We start from the raw sequence: 14603 nt of genomic DNA, 5'->3' as shown, positions 1-14603 counted from the left end.
TTTTCTTGTTTCTGAACAGACTCGAAGTTCTTACTCTGTGAAGTTGTTGGGAGTAATTAAAAAGAGAGGGAATACACAGCAAATAGGAAGTACCAAGAGCTCCTGTGCAGTCTCTCTAAACCCTCTCTCCATGGTTACTGCGGGTTCTGCTTCCAGAAGGCAGACTCTGACATGGAGATTAGCCAGCAGGCATTGCTTGTGCCCTGTGGAAGGGAGAGGAGGGAAGGGGGACCGGCAGGAAGATGCAGAGCCGTGAGGCAGACCCCACGAAGCCCCCACCAACCCCACAGGGAGCGCAGAGCTGAGATGGCCCTTCAGAGACACCCTGGATGACCTGAGATGGCCAAGCCTTTATATCCCCACATCCCTCCATCGGCCTATGGATGTGAGCTGGCCCAGGAGTGGTGTGACCTTGAGCAGGACAGCTCTCGGGTCGGAGACAGCCCCTCAGGGACTGACCGTGAAGGCATCTGCTGCCTGCACTCCCTGCACCAGGGCACGAGGCCTTCAGAGCCCATCATGCTCTGGACCCAACCCCAAGGCCACCCTGAAAGGGAACTGGGGGTACAATCAGCTTCCCTACACAGCTACTCTTTCTGCGTGATGCCTTTTCATTTTATTAATCTTTTTCAATAAGTAACACCTACAAAAGTATAGACTTCAAAAGAAACACAAGGATGGATGAGCAAAAGTACTGGGGGTTTTTTGTCTCCATTATAGGAATCCTAAGGACCAGAGAGGTTAAGTGACTGATGCTGGGGAACACAGCTCACAGGGATTTGTGAACTGGTGCCTGTCTGACTCTTCTCATTACTGCCTCCTACTGGAGGCATATCAGGGAAGGCTTCTGGGAGGAAGTGACATGTTAATGGATCCTGAGGAGGCCATGCACTGCAATGGTAGAAAGCATGGGCAGTGGAACCAGATCATCTGGGTTGGAGTCTATCTTCCACCTCTGAGCTGTGTGCCTCTGTTTCCTAATCTGCAAAATGGGGATAATAATGGCACCCATCCCATAGAGTTGTTACAGTTATTAAGTGAGTTGATACATGTGGAAACGTAGAACATGGCCAGATGTAACTGTTTATTATTATTAGATGTCATGGAAAAGGGACAATGAGAATCGAGGGTGACACGGAGGTGCTTGCCCTGAGCAGCTCAGTGGAAATGGTGCTGTTTATCAAGATGATATGAACCTTGCCTGACCCTGAGCTTGACCCACTCCCCTCAGCTTCTCTGAGCTCAGGGAGTGATGGGCAAAGCCCATCTTGGGGAGGGGGCTGGGCTGCAGGACCGCTGAGCATGCCAGGAGGCCAGCCTGGCTCCTGGCCCAGCCTTGGGCAGCCACTGGGGTTTCTATTCAACAAAGACTTTGTGTGACAGCTGCCCCCTCCCCCAGCCCCTGCCGGTACCATCCCCTCCCCCGGCGGCTTGCCGCAGGAGGGACCAGAGTGCTCATGGCACGTCCTACTTCCTAGCCTCTCCCCAGTGCCCTTGCCAGGTCACAGCCAGGCCTCCTACGGCTTAGAGGTCCTCAGACAGGGCCCAGGGTGAGCCGAGATATGTGGACCCCCACCCGCTGGCTCTGAAGGGCTGGAAGCCATCGCAGTGCCCACCCTGAGCTTGAGTGACTTGCTGAAACCCGCTCGAGGTCCTCACCGCAGTTTTCTCCCTCTGCAGAACAGCCCGTGACTCCCCATAGATTTAGACCCTAGTCTGAGGCTGGCCTTGGCGGACACACAAGGTCCAGAACAGCCGCTGCCCACCTCGCTGAGGTCAGCTCTTACCTCTGTCCACTCCTTGGTTCCCCTCCAGTCCCACTAGCCCCTTAATGTTCCTCAGCCACACTGGACTCATGGATAACAAATGGGTCTTATTCTAGCACCTTCATGTAGGTCTCATTTAATCTCTATCCACAATAAACTTACCTACAAATATATTCAGGTGACACAAGCTTGATATTAAACCAGGGTGGAATAAACTCCATAGGCAAATAGAAACCAGTGAATTCTCCCAAATCCCTCATTTCCTGCTGGAGCGTTATCTTCATTGTCGTCATCACCATCATCATCATCATCGTTTTGTTCTAATGAAGTAAGAGCCAGATTCCAAAATTCCAAACCAGAACATCCTCCTTTAAGATATGGAGTTCCCGTCGTGGCTCAGTGGTTAACGAATCCGACTAGGAACCATGAGGTTGCGGGTTCGATCCCTGGCCTCGCTCAGTGGGTTAAGGATCTGGCGTTGCCGTGAGCTGTGGTGTAGGTCGAAGTCAAGGCTCGAATACTGCATTGCTGTGGCTGTGGTGTAGGCCAGGGGCTAGAGCTCTGATTTGACCCCTAGCCTGGGAACCTCCATATGCCGCTGCGGGTGCGGCCCTAGAAGAGACAAAAAGACAAAATTAATAAATAAATAAAAATTAAAATTAAAAAAGATGTGCCCCCCACCCTATGTCAAAGAGATGGAGAAGAGAGGACCAGGGCGAAAGAGGAAAGGAGGAGGGAGAGGGGCATCCTGCAGCCAGGCCTCAGGCAGCTCTTGGCGGCTTTGGGGGCCATAAGGAACACAACCACAGCATGGAGTGACTTCTGAGGGTTCCACTGCCTTGTGACTTGATGCTGCCAATGACAGTTGGTGTGTTTGGGGCACTGACCTGTGCCCACGCACTTTTCTAAGTGCTTTACAGATTCGCTCCTTTTCTCCCAACAATAACCCTTTGGTACAGGCTCGATCACATCTCAGTTTACAGATAAAGAAATGAGGCACAGAGAGGTTAAGTCACTTGGCCAGGATGACACAGCTAGAATGGATTAAGGTAGGGGGACAAACTTAATGTGATTCCAGAGCCCTTTCTCCTCACCCCCTGGGCCTGCCGCCTCTGACCTTGCCTGTTGCTGGTCCTGGAGTCCCTGGGAACACCATGTGGCTGTGTGGTTTCAAGGAAACAGGGCTTCTGATTCCTAAGGGACTCGACAAGGGCAGGTGAAGCTCGTTAGAATCCCCTTGAGAGCAGCTGAGGATGGGGGAGTCTCCTCTCCCATGAAGCCGCCAGACCTCCCTCTGGCTGTGGAAGCTGAGCCAAGGCCCTGATTGGCTGCTGGCATGTTGGCTGGAAGCCTGGCACCCAGAGGCCCAGCGACAGGGAAGCGCTTGGCTCCTCATTCATCCAAGTCATTAATATTCCCTCTCTCCAGCCCCTCTCCATTTAATGGCACACACTGCGGTCGGTCTCTTTGCCAGAGCGGTGGCCCCATTTTTCCCTGCAAGGCTCCCTGGGCCAGAGGAGAGGCTGGGCCATAATTTCTAGACCATCAGAGACACAGTGTAGATATGAAAGAAGCATCTTAATGTTACAAGGTCTCTTCTAGGGAAAACCATTTTAAGCATTTATTATTCATTCCTGGAAGGTAACTTTTAAGTCATATTGTAGGAACAGGTGTATTACTTTATTTATGTAAAACCAGTATACTCTATTTTAGAATCTACTATGAACGTTTTTAAGTTCTGGATAAGCAGCACGTTTTCTGTTAAACACAAAAGAAATGTGTGAGCTTTTTCTGATAAACCGAAATGTATTGGTACCAAAGGATAGTGGGTTGATAAAAGGGCTCTGGTAGACCTGCCCTTGATTCTAAATGCTAGAGGTCTGACCTGACTCTGCCCTTGATCAGCTCCCAAGCCTATATGGCTGTTACCTTTGCTAAGAAAACGACCTGCAGGCGGCGCCCTTGTAGCTTTATTGTGCTATTGCTGCGTGGCACCACCAGGGGTAGCATCGAGCACATCAGCTTTTCTGTGTCGGGGTCGTAAGGAAGGTGCATGGCCTTCCAGGTTATTAAGGAGACATTTGAATTGGGGAGGGCAAAGGTGGGGGAGAGTATTGAAGTAGAATAATTCCCAGAGGAGTCAGCAGAGACAGCGCGTGGAGATAAGGGCAGCATGAAATGGCAAGTGGTGTCTGGAACCAGGGAGGGGACAGTCTTACCTTGTCTTTTCTGTGTCCTGGAGGGCTGTGGTCAGTTCTGGTCACTACTCTTCATTAAGAGGTGCAGTGACAGTCTGGTGTATCCAGCAGAGGGTGCCCCGTGACAGGGAACTTTGTGGGAGCATGTTAATTTACTGATGTAGATGGTCCTGAGTGCAAAATACATCTTAGTCATCACTTTGGGGGACCTTGGACAAGTCACAAAAACTTTGTCATGTTAAGATCCCTTCTCTGTAACATGAGGAGGAATGTTTACTTTGCTGGGTGGTTGGGAGGAGTCAGAGAGGTAAAGCAGCAGGTGCCTGGCCCCCTGTAAGGCCTCATAATGGTGATTCTTATGATGATGAATATGATACAGTGTTAATGTTAGCATTTGTGTTATCATCATTGTAACAGTCATCCATATGATAGACTAGAAATATCTTTTTTTTTTTCTTTTTAGGGCCGCACCCGTGGCATATGGAGGTTCCCAGGCTAGGGGTCAAATCCGAGCTACAGCTGCCAACCTACACCACAGCCACAGCAACGCCAGATCTGAGCCAAGTCTTCGACCTACACCACAGCTCATGACAAGGCCAGGGGTCAAACCCACAACCTCATGGTTCCTAGTCGGATTCGTTTCTGCTGTGCCACGACGGGAACCAGAAATATCTTCATTATTGATCATTCTAGTCATCGTATATTATATTTGCTATATATTGATACATGGTATATAGAATATCTTGTATATATTATATATTCAATATGTATTGATATGTAATATTATAAATATATTTTATTATTTATAATTAATTAATATACTTATTTAAATATAAATATATATGAATTATAAGCTAATTACAAATATATTTTGTAAATAATTATACAATTAATAACAAATATTTTGTATAAATATGTTAGCTCAATGAATTATTACGAGAACCAAATGGATTATTTGCAGGCCAGGGGTTTGGTCCCTGGGCCCGTAGAGTAAGGAGTAGAGGACAGCGCAGGAAGCAGAGAAACTGATTGAAGTCCAGGCTCCAATGTGTGACCTTGGATAGGTCACTTCCCTCTCCGAGCTCCAGTCAGCCTGTATGTGAAAGGCTGCCATGGTCGTGGTTCTGACCAGTTACAACCCCCGGCCCAGGCCCAGCCCTCGGGGCGGCAGCTGGAGGTGGGCTGGGGTGTGAAGAGGTGCTCCCTGCTTCCTCCCCTCCGCAGGAGTCCGGGCTGTCGGCGTGGATTGGCAGGCAGTTGCACCCCCTGGAGAACGTGCCGCCGGTGCTGGCCGTGCTGCTCATCACTGTGGTCGTCGCCTTCTTCACCGAGTTTGCCAGCAACACGGCCACCATCATCATCTTTCTGCCTGTCCTGGCGGAGCTGGTGAGGGTCCTGGGGTATTGGGTGCACTTTGTATTGGGGTGGGAGGGAAACACCCCTCCCCAACACAGGTTCAGAAATCCCTTCCTGGCTCCTGGGAGCTGCACTGGGGGCCACAGTGGTCATTTGCTTTCGTCCAAAACGGATGAAATTGTCAGAACCATGTTTTTTTTTTTAAGTACTATTTCTTTTTCTTTAAGAAATGTATAAACAGTACAAGTTTTCAAAGTGCACCAAATTCTCTCCTTTGGGAAAAATAACCCATGGTGACATGGAGAGCTTTCTAGGAAAATAGAAATTGCCAAATATGGATTAAGAAGAAGTAGAAAATCTGAGTAGACAGATGACCAGAGGAGAAATTCTAATGGCAAGCAAAGCCCTAGCCTCTTCTAAAGCAGGGTTTCTCAGCACCGTTGCTGTTTGGGACCAGAGACTTCAGTTATGGGAGCCGTCCTGTGCATTGGAGGATGTTTAGCAGCATCCCTGACCACCACCTACTAGATGCCAAAAGCATCCCCCTAAATTGTGACAATCCAAAATGTCTCTAGACATTGCTAGCTGTCCCCTGGGGAGACGAATTATCCCCAGTTGAGAATCACTGCTCCAAAAATCACCAGCCCCCTGAGGGATGTCTAAGTGGAGACATTCCTTGCTAGGTCTTCAAGGAACAGAGTCCCCACTTACCCAGAGTGTTTCAGACTGGGAAGCCATTCAACCCGGTGTAAAGCTCGCAAAACCCTGACACCAACACCAGAGAAGGAGAGCAAAGGAAAAGAGAGTCAAACTCCATCTCCCATGTAAACAAAGGTGCAAATAGCAAAATGGATCTAGGATCATATGAAAAGAACAGGATATCAAGATTAAATTTCTACTACAAATTTCAAAACTGATTGACAGAAACTATCAATATAGTTGTATATTTAAATACACTAAAGGAGACCAAACCATTTAATTTTCTCTATCTAATCCCAAATGATCAAATTAAATCAGTGTTGCCTGCATCTTGTATGCAAGCAGTGATATCCCAGGCAGACTAGCTTTTGCTCTCTGTTTACTTATAGATGCATCGATTTATAATGCCCATCATGCTGCATTAGCTCACACAGTTACACTGTATTCTTTCTCAGTGACTGAAGACTTTTCCGTTATGAATCCATCCTGATCAATTTATTGAAGCCGTCTTCTACTGATGAACACAGAGGTTGTTTGCAGCCTCTGCTGTTTCCCGGCAACGCTGCCTTGTGTCTGAGCACCTTTGCTATATTTAGCATCTGGATCCGGGGAACTGAGATCCCCCAGGTGAAAGCCCACCTGCTTTTACAGTTTGGTTAGAGATGCACCAAGTGCCCTCCCAAGTGTGGGCGTGCCATTTACACTCCCACCAGCAGTGGGGGGGTAGGAGTCCCCACAGCCTTGCTAAGTGTGATTGGATTTAATCACACCCTTCCCCAGGATCTGATGGATCAGGCAATTGAGAGAGATGGGGGTGCTCTGAGATGGTCTCGGGGGGGCGGGGGAGAGCAGACCCAGCTAGGTCTACAGGGGCAGATTTTGCTGGAGAAGATACTAGCAAACGATGCCTTCTTCTAAATGTGGCTTATCATCAAAATCAACACATTTTACCTGCAAGGGGGCAATCCTAGTGCCTTTTGAGAAAATGTATATGCTTTGGGTTACAAAAATTCCCCAGAAGGGCCAAAAATGCTTGTCTTTAAGATGCTGGTGAAGTGATCAGCATGAATTAGAGGTGGACATGCCATTTGGGAAAGGTGACGAGCTGGTGGCCCGCTGAGGCCAACCCACTGATTCCTTTGATCCACACAGTCTTAGAAATGTGGAAATGCTGTCAGCAGGTGCTATCATGAGCTCTCTTTCTCCTGGAAACCCAGTGAGCCCCCAATAGAAGGTACCCAGAGGCCAGCTTGTTCAGCTGAGAGGACCAGGCAGGCAACTTGATATTTTCCAGCCATGATTCTCAAGATGTGGACCGTCTTGGAATCAGCATCACCAGCATCACCAGCATCACCCGGGACTTGTTAGAAATGCGCATTCTTGGGGCTTCCCCAAACCTGCTGACTCAGCAACTCTGGCAGAGGCAGGGCCACAGCCACCTCTGGCTTAACAAGCCCTCCAGGGATTCGGATACACCCTCAAGTCTGATGGATAGCCAAGTGTTCTAGAGTAATCTCCCCAGCCCATCTTCCCTGGTGAACTTGTATGTGGCCTCACAACGTTGCTAACCTAGGAATGTTCTCTGTCTCCCTTGGTGTGGTTCTCTTCTTGCCTGTCTGTACTTCTGCCTGTGTGTCTGTATTTCTGGCCACACTTCTGTATATCTTAAAATGCATCTTTCCGTTTCTCTCCTGCTCTCTCACTCTGCCGATCCTCTCTGTGCGTATCCCTGTCTCTCTTCCTGTCTCCATCTCCCATGTGTTTTCTCCGTATTTCCCTGTCTTGGTCTCTCCCGCCCCCGCCGGGCCCAGGCCATCCGTCTGCGGGTGCACCCCCTGTATCTGATGATTCCCGCCACCGTCGGCTGCTCCTACGCCTTCATGCTCCCGGTCTCAACGCCCCCCAACTCAATCGCCTTCGCCTCTGGACACTTGCTAGTCAGAGACATGGTGAGTCTTTGGGCATTTTCTAGCAGAGGCCCAGAGAGGTGGGTGGTCCCCTGGGGGTGGGCAAGGCATCGGGGCAGGGCTCCCACCCCACCCCCAAACATCTTCCAGTTTCTGAATAGGTCATTCTGGGTGGGAGCCCAGACAAGAAAAAGAAATATATCTTTTAGCAAACACTCTGGGACGTTTCTTACACTTCGGCAATTTCAGGAAACCCTGCGTTAGCAACCACATGCCAGAGTTTGCTTCAGAGAGAAGGGACTCTCCATCTCTCTGGGCAGTGCTCTCTCTTGTGACTTGTTTGGCCAAGCGCTCCGTGCCTGGCGTCTTTAGGAGAGGAGCAGTGGACCACAGCTGGCACTGAGGGCTGGGCCTCGGTGCCCAGCCAGCTGGAGAAGGAGACAGAAGCTGAGGGTCACGGCGGTGGGGGGACCACCCAGCTTTCAGCAAGGCTCTCCCCTACCTCTCCTGCTGCCCTTCCCCTCCACCGGCTGCCTGGGCTGTTTGCACCCTGGGCCCTTAGGGACTGCAAATCCTAAGCTGGTTCCACCCAGAAAGGCGATCCCTTTAACCAGTCCTCTACCAGTGTAGGCTCTCCAGGCACAGAGACCCCAACAGGATAAACAGAGAAGACAAGAGCGAGAGGCAGAAAGAGATCACAGGGCAAAGAATGCAGGGACCCCAGGGAAAAAAACCTCCATTCATCTGCTGGTTCATTCATTGTACGCGTATTTGCCGAGCACATTCCATGTGCTGGGTACTGGGGGGCCCAGGTCCGCCTCCCCAGAGGTGGACTATGAGGGAGACGGTAAACAAAAAGCAGAAGCAATGTTTAATGAGCAAAGATTATTTCCAAGTTTGTGACCCTGGGTAAGCCAACTTCTCTGAGCCACATTTTCCTCTTCTGTAAAATGAGAATAATAATAGCAACAACCCTCAGAGGGTTGCTTTCGGGGTAAATGGCACATCCTTATGACAACTGCATAGCCCAGGACCTGGCACCTAGAAACTCAGTGAATGGGGACATTTCCAGCTCTCTGAGGGCCAGCCTAGGGTGTGTAAGGATGGAAGGGTCAGAGTTCCCATCGTTGCTCAGTGGTTAATGAACCCAACTAGTATCCATGAGGACGCAGGTTCAATCCCTGGACTTGCTCAGTGGGTTAACGATCCGGCATTGCTGTGAGCTGTGGTGTAGGCACAGATGTGGCTCCAATCCTGCATTGCTCTGCCTGTGGCATAGGCCGGCAGCTGTAGCTCTGATTTGACCCCCAGCCTAGGCACCTCCATATGCCGCGGGTGTGGCCCTAAAAAGACAAAAAAGACCAAAAAAAAGATGTAAGGGTCTTGGGCATCAACCAACCTGGGTCTGTGTCTCAGCTCCATCACTTCCCAGCTGTGCAATCTTGGGGGAACAGCTTTGCGACTCTGAGCCTGGGCTTCTCCATCTGTGTAATGGGCATCCAGCAGACCCATCCCTCACTGTGGGCTCCATTGCAGGTGCGGACAGGACTCCTGATGAACCTGATGGGTGTCCTGCTGCTCAGCCTGGCCATGAATACTTGGGCACAATCCATCTTCCAGCTGGGCACCTTCCCGGACTGGGCCAACATCCACTTAGCCAACATCACAGCATTGCCACCCACCTTGGCCAATGACACATCTCAGACCCTCTGAGTCCCCCTCAGGGACTCTCTTGGGGCTGGGCCCTCCCAGAAGGTTTCACTCTCATCTGCTGCTAGGACCCTACAGGGCGATCAGGCAGTTGTTCTCTGTGACCCAGGATACAGCAAGCAAGGCTGACCTCCAGTGGTCCACTTGGGTCCGCAGTCTCGTTATCTAGGATACCTTCTCTTTTCTCATGCAGTTCAGGGCCCAGCTACCTCCCGGATCTGCTGCCTGAGAAACAGGCTCCTTTATCTCTGAGCTGTGCTGTGGTTAGGATGCAAGAAAGCCTGCTTTCGGCAGCAATAAGCACATCTGGAAGGGCATTTGTCTTGGAGAGTCGGGATGGGAGGCACAGCTAACACGGACAAGCTAGGTTACACTCTGGAGAGACCATCGTGCCTTGGGGAATCCTCTTCCTTCAAGAGACTTTGGGCTGCAGTGTCCTAGCCCAGCTCCCAGCTCTTCACAGCCGGTGTGTTCTGCTTGGGGTGGGGGTGGGGGGTCATTCTGTGCCAGTCATTTGAATATCACCCCTCTGATACCAGCCAGGGTTCGTGTCAATCTCTGGAGAGACACATGACTCCCAAGGACACGGAGACCACACAAAGCCTCCTTGCTGCTTCTCTGGGCTTCTGAGCACACAAGGGGCGTTCTATTCCTTTCTACCCAAACTCGTTAGGACTTTCCTATTTAATCTGATCCAGTGTGGTCACAATTCTGGGGTCAAGCCAGGTCTGGGCCCTGCTCTCTCACAGGTGACCCATGGCCCCTCCACCCAGGCTTCTCCCACATGTGGCCCGCAGGTCCTTTGTGGCTGCCGGCTTCTTCTTGTTCCGGCAGCTGGTCTTTACTTCCCCACCCCACTCCACCTGGAAGCATGTTTGATTAGCAAAGGCCAAAAATGAAAGAGAAGTCAAAAGATAAACTGGGGCCTTATGAAAGGCCAGGTCAAACATCTCAGGCAGGGATAGGCCATAATCATCTTTGACAGATGAGGATGAGTTCTCCTGAGCCAGGGGCTGGCCGGGCCTGTCCTAAAGGACTGGATCCCTCCTTGTTTCAAGCAGGAACATCGCAGCATCCCCAGTGCCTAGCCCAGTTTGGATCCAACAGGTGCTCAGGAAATGTCTGTGGGATCAGTGGCCAGGCATTAGCCCAGCATCAGAAAAGGTGCCAGTTGAGGCCCAGGACCCTCACTTCCCCCCTTCTCACCCCTCTGAGGGCTGAGGCTCCCCCTGCAGCTCAGGCTGGGAGGGCAGCTCCAGGGACTGATCTTGTTCTTGGAACAGCACAGGTGAGTCGTGGGTGTTTCCCTGGGAGCATCAGGGAAGAGAGGGGGTAGCTCCCCATCCTTCCTATGGGGGCACTTCAAGGTTTAGTCACAGTTATGCCCATGGGGCGGGGGTGCATTCCTGTAGGATGGGGGCACGGAGTTCACTCACAGGGAGACCCAAGGGGCTTGTAACTAGATGAATCATGGTTTCAAATACTTCTGATTGAAAACTGCTATAAAATAAAGAATGTTAAATGCACACTGGGCCTAGAGATTATTTGCCTTTTTGGCCATAAAAGAGCTTCAAAGCCCCAAATTCTAGAACTGGGGGTTGCACAGAGTTGGCCTTCCTGACCTCACTTCCTCGCTCCTCTCCCTTCTCCACTCTGCTCCAGCCACACAGGCAATCTCTCTGGCCTCGGGCCTTTGCATGTGCTCTTCCCTTTGCTAGAACACTTTGCAACCACATATATGCCTGCTTCCTCACTTTATTCAGGTCTCTCTCTGCTCAGATGTCACCTCCCCAGAGAAGGTTCCCTGACCACCTCCTCTAAAACATCACCTCATTACTCTCTAGTCCCTTACCCTGCTGTGTTTTTTTCTTCTTAGTATTTAGTCAGGATACTCTATTAGTTATTTTCTTGTTTATTAACTTTCTCTCCCTCTCAAATATAAACGTATGAGAATACAAACTCTGTTTTGTTCAGTGCAGTAACTTCAGTACCTAGGACAGTTTCTGGCACATAGTAGGTGCTCAGTAAGTGAATATAGATCAATGAATTGATATGAGAAGTTATGAGACCACAATCTCTTCAATCTGGGGTCTGTTTGGCTCATTTCTTTGTTCATTCATCCTTCCAGTTATTCATTCAACAGTATTTATTTAGAACCCATTATGTGCTAGGTCACTGCCCTTACCCACGTGGAACTTAGCCAAGGAGACCGACATTAGGCAGGTAAACAAAGAAAATGTTTTTGGTCATAACATGGGCTAAGAAGAAAATGAAGCTGGCCAACGTGACAAAGCTACTCAGAGGCTCCACTAAAGGGTGTGGTCAGGGAGGCCTTCTCTGAGGAGGCGACACCGAACTGAGACCAGGAGGAGTCAGCCATGTGCTCACGGGGGTGTGGGAGGAACAGGGGTGAAGGGGTGGTACACAGTCATTAGACATATGCTAGAGACTTGTCTGGAATATACAGGAAATACTCCGAAGTCAGAAGAGACAAATACAAAACACCGAGCTACCTGTGGCTGCATGACAAATCACCTCAAAGCTCTGGGCCTTAAAACGCCACGTATTGGCTCCCATATCTGCATTTGGTCAGAGTTCCGAAGTGTGGTTTTGTCTCCGCTATGCATGGTGTGGCTGGGGCCACTCTGCTGGGGGTTTGACTGGAGGTGGAATGTCCAGGATGCCTGTGGACCATCCAGGGTCATGTGGCCTCTCCAGGAGTCTACCCTGGACCTCTGCACATGACAGTGGGCTTCTCAGAAGGCAAAGGCAGAAGCTACCAGGCCCCTTAAGTCCTGGGCTTGGGAGTCTTACGAACAACAATTCTGCTACATTCTATTGTAGAATCAAAGCTGGCCACAGGGTCAGCCTGGTTCCAGGGGAGGGAATAACTCTGCTCCTTGATGGGAGGAGTGGCAGCCATGTACCAGGGAGAAGATGACTGACCGTCAACTTTGGAAGCCTTCCACCTTAACACCCGAGAGAAAACTGAGTGAAAATTATGAATACACCATTCTGAAAAGGGATTCGTAAGTGGCCAGCAGGAGTATAAAGAGATGCTCAAACCACTTGTAATCAGATGGATGCAGGTTGAACCAAGACTCAACAATATGCCAATCAGACTGGCAAAAATTAGAGAAATGAATAATAAGTGATGGTGAAATGGCGAGCCAGAAATCCTCATTTTCTGCTGGCAGGACAACAAACTATTACCATCAGCCTGGCAAGCAACTTGGCAGTAATTAGGGAGATTGATTCTCTGTGTTCCCTATGGGCCATCCTAGTCTTGGGTTTATATCCCACCAAACTTATCACACGGGTCCCTAAGAAGACACTGTAGAAGGATATTCATGTTGCTGTTGCTTGAGGTCCCAAGGAGCTGGAGGCCACTGAGACGACCATCACTGGGGAAGCGGGGCATTTAACTAAAATGTGGAGGAAGCACACTGGGAATATGGCAACATGTGTAAGGGATGAAACAGAGTGATAGGGTGGACATGGACGTATTCCAGCATGTACGTCAAATAGCAGTGCAGCATGCTTCCATTCCTCTCCCCATTCCTCTCATGTGGGGAGAGGAATGGAAGCCATGATGGCAAATGAGGGGGAAAAAAGATGAATAAAAGTCATTGACCGAGGAGGTCAATAAGCCATGTTGGATGCCTGGCTCCATTCATAACATCTACATAACCTTATCAGGTCCTTTACTGTTTGGACCTTGTTTTCCCCATCTGAGAAACGAGAGTCATAGTTAAGGTCTTGAAAGGAGATGGTGAGCACATAAACTAGCAGAGGGTCTAGTTAAAAGTTGTGGGCTTATCTGGTCACTTATGGAGACAACAAGAGAAAGTGGAGACCCTGGTGGTGGGAGGGCCAGTCATGGAGACGCACCTCCCAGCCCGGGGTCTGAGGGACAGCTACTGACCTGGAGCTGGCATATTTAGTCCAAGGACACATCCAGCCCTTGATGACTCCAGAGGGAGGCAGCTGACCTGGACCTTCCTCCCCTCCCTTCCTCAGCCCTCCTGCTGGGGCTCCGCAGTGGCCAAACCCAGTTATATTGGTCGGGGTTCTCCAGAGAAACAGAACCAACAAGATGTGTATATGTGGAAAGAGTTACAGTTCAAAGTCCAAAGGCAGCCAGCTGGCAGAATTCCCTCTTGCTCAGGGGGAATCAGCCTTTTGTTCTTTTCAGGCCTTCAACTGATTAACTGAGGCCCACCACATTATGGAGGGCAATCTGCTTTATTCCGACTCCATTGATGTAAATGTAAATCTCATCTGGAAACACCTTCACACAAAGATCCGGAATAATGTTGGACCAACTATCTGGATACTGTGGCCCAATGAAGTTAACACATAAAATTCACCATCACATCAACAGAAGCCAGAAATGCAAGGGAGTCCTTTGATGCAGCCTATCCAGATCCTCCTTAATATTTTCAAATATCTATTACATGTTGCAAGGATAATATTTTGGATGTATAAGATTGAATAAAATATTTTATTAACATTCACTTCACTTTTGTATGTGGCTACCAGAAAAGTTTAAATTCTGTATGTAATTCACATAGTTTCTATTAGATAGCACTGCCTGGTTAATAAGGTTCTAGCCCCCTCTCTCCTCATTCTCACGCCACTGGATGGTGGCAGCAGTCACACCCACTAGCTGTAAAATCCAGTGACTCTAGCATTCTGTGGACCTCTGATTATGATTCTAGATCTGAAGACTTACACTTCCTCTTCCTGTTCTGTCTTATGGCTCTGAATCCTCTACCCACAAATTCCCCTCAACAAGGCTCATTCTATTTTTGATGATTCAGGAGCCCCTACCGGATGTTGTGGGCCTGGGCACAGGCCAGCCTGCTATAAACAGAAGTGACTACCTACATGTACTGAAAAAAGCCAAAAATAGCTTCTGCCCCTTCCCTCCCTATACTTCCATCCTCCCAAATCTTTCACATCCC

At 49.5% G+C, this 14603-nt stretch overlaps 1 protein-coding gene across 3 annotated transcripts in view; it reads left to right on the top strand.

Annotated features, from left to right (window-relative positions):
- The window catches only part of SLC13A3 (solute carrier family 13 member 3), a 78101-nt gene extending 63948 nt beyond the window's left edge, over window positions 1-14153 (top strand). The window contains exons 9-11 of one of the 3 annotated variants that reach the window (XM_021078285.1): window positions 5189-5350; window positions 7831-7968; window positions 9463-14153. In XM_021078285.1, coding sequence (XP_020933944.1) covers window positions 5189-5350; window positions 7831-7968; window positions 9463-9639 — 477 coding nt within the window. In that variant the 3' untranslated portion in view covers window positions 9640-14153. The remainder of the gene's footprint in view (window positions 1-5188; window positions 5351-7830; window positions 7969-9462) is intronic. The other 2 variants (XM_003483976.4, XM_021078284.1) reach the window with 2 other exon arrangements.

Source organism: Sus scrofa, chromosome 17 (genome assembly GCF_000003025.6).
Source record: "Sus scrofa isolate TJ Tabasco breed Duroc chromosome 17, Sscrofa11.1, whole genome shotgun sequence".
Taxonomy (NCBI): Eukaryota; Metazoa; Chordata; class Mammalia; order Artiodactyla; family Suidae; genus Sus; species Sus scrofa.
The sequence above is the reverse complement of the archived record's forward strand: the minus strand, read 5'-3'. Positions and strand labels throughout refer to the sequence as shown.